Source organism: Pterocles gutturalis, unplaced genomic scaffold, assembly GCF_000699245.1.
Source record: "Pterocles gutturalis isolate BGI_N339 unplaced genomic scaffold, ASM69924v1 scaffold35800, whole genome shotgun sequence".
NCBI lineage: Eukaryota > Metazoa > Chordata > Aves > Pterocliformes > Pteroclidae > Pterocles > Pterocles gutturalis.
The window spans coordinates 6,481-17,354 of NW_010144534.1; the positions used below are offsets into that span (position 1 = coordinate 6,481).

The following is a 10,874-nucleotide window of genomic DNA, read 5'->3' on the forward strand; positions in this document are numbered from 1 at the left end:
ACCATCCCCTCCCATCAGCAGCAACCATAGCCAAACAGATTAAAAAAAAAAAAAAAAAAATCCAGGGGTGAGAAGCCTGGAGAAGATTCACAGAAAGTGTATGAAATGTCAAAAAACCTGGAGAATTAAAATTCCCCCAAGAGAACAGGCTGGATCTGGAGGTGAATCAAGGCTGGAGGGAAGCGCTCATGAATTTCTCCCCCCTTTGAGCTGAGAGGGGGGTTGCTCAGCTAGTGACACCCTGTCTCAGCTAAGCTGATGCTGGGCTCTCTCCATGTGTCCCAAACCTACCTCTTCTCCAAGGGCTGCAGAACTGGTGCCAGGAGCAAGGCAGCTCATCTCTGCCCCATGTTGGGGTGGAAGAGTAAAAGCAGCCAACAACCTTTTGGAAAAAATTAGTTTCTCTGAGCAGCAGCACAGCCTCTCTACCAAGCTGAGTGTCTGCTGTATGTCTGGATAGAGGGAAAGGGGCTGGAGGGAGCCAGGCCAGCTTCTCCCTCTTCTGCCATGCTGCTCTCATGGGGCATCTGTTGGAGGAGCATCTTGCAGTGCACCCAGCCCTATGAATTTCTAATTCAAACACCAGCAGCAATTAGACCCTCCCAGATTACAGGCCAGTGACCCTACCCTTTCACATCCCAGCTCAGCTCTTTATAAAGGGGTTAAATCACTGCTAGACACAAGGGACAGGTGAATTACCAGGTGAAAGATGGGAAAAGCAAAGCAACCTGGCTCTGACTTCCCCCTCAAGGCCTTGGAGGTGAATTGGGGATTTTTCCATTTCGTTAACTTTACAAGGGGTAATTCCCAGCATGCAGCATGATTCTCGTGAACAGACCCATCGTGGGCTCTCTCTCACCCCTTCACAACCGACAGCCTGTGTGTCAGCACCACTACACAGGAAAGTCACGCTGTATTAGTATCTAATGAAGATTCAGCTGATATTGAATTGCCCACAGTGGAAAGTACAGCTGATACACAGAAACAAGCAAGATTTTTTGTTTTTAAAGTGAGAAGCAAAGTGGAATCTAAAAACCATGAAAGATGTGAATTTGAAAGTACCACCTGATTCTCCTTTGCAAAGGAGAACTATGTGAATTGCTCCTGCTCTCCAGGAGAAGCAGCCAACCATTCATCCCTGCCAGCCACTCCGGAGAGCAGTGGTGTTCCTGGGCAAACAGGCTCTGATGCTTTAGGGAGGGTGGGGATCAAAGGACTGTCCCACAGGCACAGAAATCAACTCAAGAGCATTGAGTTCATTAGAAACGTGCACACACACAGGCAGGAGTTTATTAGTCCACAGACCTACCATACCAAAAAAAAAAAAATCCCCCAAAATAGGGGTAGGTTCCCAGTTTTGCCTGCTTGCAAATTAACAGTGCTGAGAGTACTAAACACGTCTCGTGCACTCTGATCAAAGTGCAGGGCAGGAGCTGAGATTCAAGCCTCTTGCATGTAAAGGAGCTGTGTACCTTTTGCCGCAAGGCAACCAGGAGCCCTCCAAGACACATCCAACGTCAAAGCAGCTGCAGCAGTTTTAACGTGTGCGAGAGTGAGGCCGGCTCAGCAGACGCTAAGTACTGGCAGCACAGCCAGTCCTCCAGTTCGATGCTCCGCTCCGTGTCCACAGCCCTCTCCGCGAACTTCATCATGAGCAGGGCACGCTTCATGTCCACCCAGTTCTGGAGCACCCGGCGCAGGGCTTCCTCGTGGCTGAGGGGCTGCTCGGTGAGGTCCTTCCGCGGCCCCCAGAGCAGACACTGCAGCATCCGCTTGGCCTCGGTGATCCGCACACGCTTGATGGGATCCGCTTCCAGTAGCAGGTGGGCAAGCTGCTGGAGCCCCCGGGAATAGATGGAGAGGCTGGGCAGAGCAGGGAGGTCCTCAGGGCTGTACTCCTGCTCCCTGAGGTGCACCTTCTCCTCGAAGGGGTTGGGCTGGTGCAGCAGCTCATAGATGAGAATGCCAGTCTGAAACTCGTCAAACTTCTTGTACTGAGAAGCTGACACAATCTCCGGGGCCAGTCGGGCCTGACTCTTCTTCAGTTTGGAGTCTCCAGTTCCTGGCTTCTGTTTGGCTTTCAAAAAATTGCTGATGATGAGGCGGGGTAGGTGTTTGTCATCTTTGGCTTTCACACAGCTCATGGGGGGCTTGCAGGGGACAAGCAGGAGGTTCTCCAGGCACAGGTCACGATGGATGATGCCGTGCTCTTTGAGATGTTCCAGGCCATTGCAGAGCTGGAGGAGCAAGAAGCAAACACGACGTTCGTACAGCTCAGGCTTGGCTTGGTGCAATGTCACCGAGTCCCTCACAAAGTCGGCAGTGGTCTGGCTCGGCACCTCCCGGGTAATGACCACCACGCAGTCGTGCTCACTGGTGGTGCGAGAGGGATGGAGGCCATCCCCAGGCATGTTTTTCCCCACATAGGAGGCCAGCAGCATGCTGGAGGGAACAGAAGCCACAAAATGCCCACAGTCCTGCTGGATGTTGAAGTGGACCGGCACTGCAGGGCTGCAGTATGAAGCAGCCACCTTGGACTCCTGAATTTTACAAATCTGTGACGAGAGACCAAAAGAAAAGTCTTGTCAGTCAGTGACAGAAATAGGGCAGAGACCAGAAGCTCAGGGGTGGGTTCCTAAGCTGGGATGCGCGGATGCTAAAGAAGACACATGTGACATGGCTGCGAGGGTGGCCCTGTTTGGAGTGAGGGGTGGACAGAGACCTCCAGCACCTTCTTCCCAACTAACCTTTCTCTGGTCCTGAACCCTGGAGGCACTTTCGCATCCTTCTCAACCACCCAGCTTCCTTGTGTCATCGACTACTCTCAAACCCCTGATCAAGGGCTGAGGGAAAGCAGCAACAACCTGTACTCATCAGCACAGGGAAAAAACACTGGAGAGAAAGTGGGAGCTCACAACAGGCTTACAAACATGTGAGAGCAAACTCAAGGGAAAAAAAGCATTTTACAATCTGGGTTCTCTTAAACCCATGTGACTTTTATCTTCGTTTTGTTCTCTATTTTAGCTTTATGACTGCATTAAAGACTAAACAAACTCAAACCCAGGTTTACTAGAGGAGTATCCATTAGCTTATGGGGCCTTCTGGCGTTTGTATTAGACACACTTTTTTTTTTCGTGTTATTTAGCGATGTATTTATATCTCACCCACAGGAATCAGCAACAGGCTGAAACTCGGCATAAAAGGTTTCAAACCCTGGAGCGTGCCACTGCCAGTCACAGCATGCGTGCAAAATCGGACAAGAAATCAATTTTGCCTCCGAGTTAAAATAAATGGCAAGAATAGAGAGGAGCTGGAGAAGTGGGCTGCTTTTGTATTTCTGTAGCAAGGGTTGGAATCTAGGCATTTGCAGGTAATTCACTCAGATGAGTCGATACTGTGGAGACGGGGCATTTCAAATCTCTATTGTCCTCTCTTTTCTAAACAAAAATACCCTGCCATGGCTGCACGCTTATTTTGTGGAAAGACAAGCCTTGGAGAGCTGGGCAGAATGCAGATTAATGCAGGGTGCTGCAGAGAGATGCAGAAGGTCCCCAAAGGCAGAAGAGGCCATCCAGCCCTGTTCCTCCCCACACAGGGAATGTGTTAGGAAAAGGGGAGGAACTCCTGCAAGAGGGGAGTCTGTGGAAGAATAACTGCAACCAAAGGAAGACAGGGAGATCTTCCCTGGCCAGCCATTCTTCATGACTTTGGCTGCACCAGAGGCATCCTGCATGCAGCAAGCTCCAAGTAGGAGCCTGGGGCTGGCTTAGTCACGCATCTTTAAGCGGAGAAAGAAGCCAAGGCATGGAGTATGTCTTGGCTTAATTCCTCTAAAGCCATTTCATGTAACCCTGGCTCTTTCTAACTGTTTGATACGTATCCGTGTCTGCCTGTGCACAGCACAAACTCTGGCTCCTGCTGCTTAGCAGGCTCCTTGGCTCAAGTCTGATCTTCTGCCCATTTTGAGCTTTACAAGTCTAATTTTAACTACAGCTCTGTAATCTCTCATGTCAGAAAAATCTGTACCAGAAGCCAGGAGGGACAGCTAGGAATCAGCCAGTTGTAAAGTTTCACAATTATTCTCTATTTCGTCTACCAAAAGGAACGTGGCACACAGGAACATTGCAGGAGGTGTACCCATGCACGTGTGTAAATGTACATGCGACTTCACTTTACACTGGCACAGAGTGCAGCCCTGTTGGGGTGGTTTTGGCTTTGTTAAGGTGCTCTGCAACATGCCAAGGGCACAGAGTAAGCCCACATCACATGCAGGGACACAAGTGCAGTGCCATTAAGAGGCTGAAATACACTGTTTCTGCCTTGGGAAGAATTCATGCACTACAGCCGTAGAACCACGTATTGAAAAGGAGCACACCAGTTCACCACACATTTCTCAGGTTGTGTGAAGAAATGTGGATTTAGGTATTATATGCAAGAGAACCTGCTGTTTTGAGTGCTGGACTAGGGGTATTGGTGCAAGACCTCCTCTAACTCTATTCTGGTTATTTACAGCCCCGCTGTTGGGTTGTCTGTATTTCCTTTAGAATATCAACTGGCTTTAAAGCTACCACTTAACTGAAACATCCCCCTGGGGTTCATAATGGTGGAAATGATTCAACAGAGATTTTTGCTTAATGCTTAATGCATCCCCGACAGTGCTTTTTTGGGAATTACTTTAGGTTTTGAAAACAACCTGAAGAGTAAGCAGCAATGAGATGCCCCTAGCATTGTCAGAATAGAAATTAAAGACTCTGTATTCAAATAGTAACATGGGTCAAGAACCCCATATCCATGGGACGTGCGTGAAATGGGTTGGATAAGGTTACTTATCCAGGTTTCAAAGAGCTGAACTATTGCACCTCAAGTTTCCATTTCAAACATGGATCCCACAGAGTTACAGGAAAATATTTCAGACCTGACTTTAACAGTATGTCTAGGTCAGCCTTGCACTGTTTAATTGACATCTGCAATATCTTAACAGCGCCTGTAGTTTCGAGATCATATAAGCACTTACACGGTTTCTGGGTCAGACCTGCCACTTAAAAGGCAGGCAGAGGCAAACACGCTGTCTTTTGAACAGCCTTTCATCAGCTTGTGCCATCAGAGGAGAATGCCTCTGAGTTTACAACTCAGTATTTGCACAAAGACTTTTTAGAGAGAAACTGGTTGGGTTGCAGACCCTACTAGTCTGCAGCAATAAGCATCTGACTGGTATTTGTTACAATGAAAACTACTTCTCCAGATTAACCTTTGCAAGGGGCAGGGGAAAAGTGGCAATTTTGGAAGGGGTTTTGCTTGCCAAACTTCACCTGTGAGAAAGACAAGCAGAGAGAACAGACAATCACGTGCTGATGGTGCGTCTCAAAGGCATACCACTCAGTGGGCTTCCCACCCTCTCATTCAAATCCATACACCAGAAAGGGAGAAAAGAAGCTAGAAGGTTCAGTCCCAGCTCAGCTACAGAGCCCCATGCAGCCTTGAACCCTGCAGCTCTTTGCCTCAACCTCCCAACTGGAAGATGGAGAAGAGCCTGGGTACCTCCTGGATGTGGGCTTACCTTCACAGCGTAGGTGGTCGAAGGGTCTTTGGAGCAGGTGGCACAGTAATAGATTGCATCGCCCGAATCGCAGCAGGGCTTGTTGCACGTCAGCTTGAAGAGCGACCAGTTGTTCTCGCTGAAGTGCAGCTCGTTCTTTTGTTCCCGCATGAAGCAGTCCTCACACTTGGCAACCAGACGGCGCAAGGATTCCGCGTAGAGGGCCCCCAGCTTGGCGTACACCCCCTCCTTGCTGTCAATGTTGCTCAGGAGGTTGTGGAGCTGCAGGCTGGAGCCTGATGACACCTGGCTGGACACGCTGAGCTGGGAGGAGGAAAGGGACTGGGGGTTTCTGCTGGGGATGCAAGCCCCTGTGCTCTTGCCAGTGGCTGAGCCCCAGTAGCCATTTCCTTTGGAGCCTTTCTCCAAAGACTCAGAGGAGGAGAACGTGCCAGGGCGGCCACCTAAGTTGGCTGGGTGGACGAAGGGAGGCTCCTCTCGCAGGCAGACATTGCTCTCAGAGTGGCTGACATTCAGCCGAGGGCTGGCAGTATCGGCTGCTCTGCCTGAAAACGCTTGTCCCCCAAAAAAGCCATCCGGGGAGGACACCGTTCTGCTCACTGTCTTCTTCTGAGGCAGAGGGGGTGGGCAGCTGGGGGCAGAGGAGGGACCATCCTCACCGGAGGCAGGAAGGAAAGGGACGGGAGGAAACACTCGGCTCTCAGCTGGAGGGGGCGAGTGGTTCGGCTCAGACGAGCGCCCTAGGAGACAGGGACACACAAAAGGATGCTGTGAGTGGCCCTTGTCCCTCTCCATGTCCCTGCCATCCCCACAGGCTACCTCTCCTGGGGCTGTGGCTGGGAACAAAGCAGCAGGCCAGGTGACATCTGAACCCAGCACATACTCCTCATCAATTCATGAGTGCAAATCTTCGCTGAGGGGGTTAGGGATTTAACCCGGTTTAATACAGCAGGTTTGCAAAGCAGCCTGCAACCAGCCATCTAGAGGAATGCCCCCCCCAAACCACTGCTATGTGAACCGCATACACAGTGCTAAAAAGCTAGTACAGGCAAAACATTTAAGCTGTGGTGTCATCCAGACGGAGATAAGAATGAAGCACGCAGATGTGAGAACAATCTCTTGAACAAAGCTGGTTTCACCTGGGAGCTGCCACCAAGCACTTCAGCTTTTCCTCCTGAAAAATCTGGCCAACCCCGCTGCTGCCTGTCCCCCAGCTTATTGCCGGACCTCTTTGCTTGGAGAATGGGGATAGCAGCTGTTTCCCTACCCTGTCCAGGCTGGAGACAGTTGCATGTCATGGAAGAAGAGGAAGGAAAAATAAAATTAAAAAAAGATTATTTGACATTGAAATAAAGAGCAATAATTTCAGGTCATGGAGACAGAACGAATGTGGAGTAGAGTGGTCTGCAGGGGAAGGTAAAAGTAGAGACATAATTATTTCAGAGAATTTTCTACATCACTTGCATGACACGTGGGACTCTGGATTTACTTGAGCTCTGCTAACACCAGCATAGACGTTGAAAGGTGCACGGTGGGGTTTTGCTCCAGGCAAGCCCAGCCAACAGTGGGATCTATTGCTTTATTTGAACCCAGCTTCCAAAGCTGCAGAGTGGTTGCAAGCCATCCTTCCTCCTCACACAGCTGCTGGTGAGGGTTTAGCTGCCAGCAGGCACTTCCTCACTGTGGCTTTCTGCTTGCCCCACAGGAACGCCCCAGGGTGTTTCATGCCAGCCCGCAGCTAGCACTTTCTCCATCACAACGCCAGTGGCTCACCAGCTCTCATGCACAACCTCCGAAAGCAGAGGCTCGGATCCCCGAGCTCCCAGCCTGTCCTGGCGTGTCTGTGCCATGTCACATGCAGGCTCCAAGCCACACCAGTTGTGCCAGAGCAGTGATCCTTGTTAGCTCCTCACCACCCCAGACCGCACGAGGTCAGGCAGGTCCCCTCATTCTCAGCTGCCAGAGTGGATGCTGCCATCATCTGTCCCAGTCTCCCCACCGGTTTTGTAGTAATGATTTGAATTTTCATTTGTCGCTTCTGCTGCCAAGGCTACCTGTGTGCTCCCGCTGCAACACCCCCTATCCCAAGAAGCCCCAGGCAGGGATCACTCAGCATGGCATCTCTTGCCACTTCCAGTCCAAGGGGCTTTGACAGAGGACATAGCCAAGAGAAATTCTTTGGTGTGCAGCCTGAGAGCAACTCAACAGAGGCACCTCTGCCAGGACACGCAGCCAAATCCCCATTTCAAGAGGTAAGATTTACTTGACAGAGCCTTACGGAACAAATGTCAGTGCTGGAAGCTTTGGCAACTGGTCCACATGCCCAGCCCACAAATGCCAAACTGTTCTTACTTTTTTTTTTTTTTTTTAAAATGTGCTGCGGGCTCTGCCCCAAGCACAGGGTAACGAATGAAACCCTTTCACAATTTTCCTAACAGTGCTCTGCACTTTCAGCATAGAGAACTTCTGCACGTCAAGGGTTTAAAAGCTCCCTCCCCTCCACATTTTAACATTGGACAGCATAGCCAGTTAATTGGAGCTCACCTCACTCAGTGACTGACTGCATAGCTTCTTGCTTGCATCAGCAAGAAAAATTGCATTTGGGTTATTCATTTAAAAACGCAGCTTTCACTGAGATGAACTGAAACAGTTGCTTCTGTTAGTGGAGGCAGAGAAATCCTCTTGTCCCATGTCATTTTTGACAGCAAATTGCTTCTGTGCCCAGCAAGTAAAGCCCCAACATCTGTGAGTTTTTCTTCCCCCTGTACAATTTCCTGGCATGGTCTCACTCTCAGACTCCAAGTTAGTGGTGGAAAAAATGGAGTTTCCAGAGCTCTGGCTCTTAATTTTATTGCTGCACATTGTTGCTCTTGGAAACACAGAACTTCCACTACATGAAGGTTGCTTTTGCAAAGGAAATACTTTCTGAGCTGCTGAACATGTTCGTGCATGTCCAAGTTACGCACTGATGAAAAAAGTGACTTCATATTAAGTATTTTTTTAATCTTGGTTAAACGAGTGCAGGCAGATTTTTTTTACTCTTCAAGAAATAACTGGGAATGCAACAAGAGGGAGAGAGATCACCTCTAGCACAAGACTCCTGCTGGTACTCCTCAAATCCAGGGAGGACTTTCTATGGCAGGGCTACTTGTGATTTTGTGCAATGTATGAAGCACAAGCAAGATAAGGACAATGGCTTTAAGATGGAGGTTTTATCCAGGCAAGAGGAGAGCCAGAGGATGAATGATTTTGGCACTTGCCAAATGAAAGAGGAAAAAACCCCTGATGTTGGCTTGTCCCTGCCACATTTTTCTGAAGTGCATCAAGAGGCAGAAGGATAGGAGAAGCAGAAAGATGAAGGGTTACTGGGGGAAACTCAGTGACGGGACCATCATGGTCCCTGCTCTGAAGATGCTGCACCAGCAGTGGGACTCAGGATGGAGGTAACTCCTTCCTCAGCTCCGATGCTAGCTCTCCCACCCCAATGGTCACTTACTGCCATCGCTGCCAGTCTGTGTGTCCGAGTCGAGGCTGTCAGTGGAGCCGGCTGTGAAGGTGACGTGGACGCTCCTGAAAGGTGGGCTGAGGCTCTCAGCAGAGCTGTTGCTGACCCTCTCCAACTCAGCGTTATTCGGGTTCATTTTCAGGGCGTGCCTAGAGAGAGTGAAAGGGAAGAGTCAGGAGACGGATGGCAAAAGATACCCTGCATGTACTTGTGCATGGAAACTCAACCTAAGAGCAGCCTTAGCCTGGCCCCTGCCCATCAGTACAGACACTGTACAGCCTTTTACCACACCCTAGTACCTCATTCCTTGACACTTTTTTTTTTTTCCTTTCTCCAGCACCTGGGGATTGCATCCCACTGACAATGAGCAGGTTGTAGCCTTGCAGCCCCCATGCCAGCCCCCAAGACAAACCAGCTGTGCCTGAGCAGAGAGAGAACCACTGAGCCAACAGCATCCAGCCCTAGTCCGTGCCTCCTTTGCCTAGCACATGGTCTTGGACCACATCCCACCTTGGCCACCGTCACTGGGAAGTGGGGATGCACCAGTGGTTTGCCTTCAGTAAAGCTGTCAAGGGAAGGGAGTGGCATCACTCTCCTGTTTTACAGAAAGGCAGGTTGAGCGTGTGTGTCAGAACCCAATTCCTCCACGGCAGAGGCATAAGCGGAAGAAGAGTCCGTCCTTAGCAGCTGTTGTCTCAGTGCATCACAGGAACAACTGACACCTCCCGAAAGAAGAAGCCCCTCTGCAGAAAACAAGCGTCTGCCAAACTCAGGACCTACCACACAGCTTTTAATTCAAGACCTACAATTTTCCATGCAGCTTCCATTTAAATAACCAACCAACAAACCAACCATAAATGGGGCTTCTAACCTGCCAGGTCCCAGTTTAAGTGATCAGTTGTAGGCAAGCAGGACTTATTCGCTAAGATAAAGAATTTCCCCTGCATTTTCTTCATTTTTTCCTCCTTGGGAAACAACAGAAACTGTTGAAATCAGGCAGCACATCAGAGCAGGAACACTCCTAGCTTGGGTACAGTTCAGACTCTATCAGCCAGCAAACGAAGGTTATCGGTCCACATTTTTTACGTAAATCTGACAATCTGCTGATAAAATTTAACACGCTGTTGATTAAGAATGTGAAAAGGTTAGTGGCAGACTTGTAAAGCAGAAAAAGGACTTCCACCAGCTATCTCACTGGAAGGTATCCGGCGTTTCCTAATCAGACGGCTGAATGGCTGCTGAGAAAGACAAACAAAAGACATGCACGACCGTTGTCTTGTGGCCCCCTGTTCACGCACATGGGATCCCTCCTCTTCCCGAAACCCCAAGCACAGCAAATGCCACAAGCAATTTTATTTGAAGATAGATTGAGAAATGTTTCATTCCATATCCAGACAAAGCACTTACTCTCGTGTCCACACCACCACATGGAGAGCAGAGTGTATGAAAAGCCCGGAAGAAACTTCTGCCAGACTTCCTCATTTGCCTGGGCAGCCTCGGTCTAAAAATACTCAGGGGCTGGTGAAAATAAGGCTCTAAAAACCACCTTAGGTATAACTCAGCAGAGACACTAGTCTTGCATCAGGATAAATTGACCACAGCAAGCCTCTTGTGGATGACTTACAAAACTTTGCAATGCACCACAGAAGTCACAGTTAAAAAATCAAAAGAGAGAGAGTGTGAGAGACACACTGAGGTTTTTAGCTCTGTTACGATTAATGCTGTCAACTGGACTTTAATACTTTTTTTTTTTTATTATAAAGATATATCTTTATCCTACAACTTTCCCAGACGTTTAACTTTTAGTAATTG

The 10,874-nt window shown here is 49.2% G+C and overlaps 1 protein-coding gene across 1 annotated transcript in view; it reads right to left on the reverse strand.

The window, feature by feature from the left end:
* Window positions 1–1,261: 1,261 nt before the first annotated feature.
* Window positions 1,262–10,874, reverse strand: part of LOC104470273 (tyrosine-protein kinase SgK223) — a 19,357-nt gene continuing 9,744 nt past the window's right edge. The window contains 3 exon segments of the mRNA XM_010085131.1: window positions 1,262–2,555; window positions 5,558–6,297; window positions 9,054–9,211. Of these exon segments, the coding sequence (XP_010083433.1) occupies window positions 1,518–2,555; window positions 5,558–6,297; window positions 9,054–9,211 (1,936 nt within the window). The 3' untranslated portion in view covers window positions 1,262–1,517.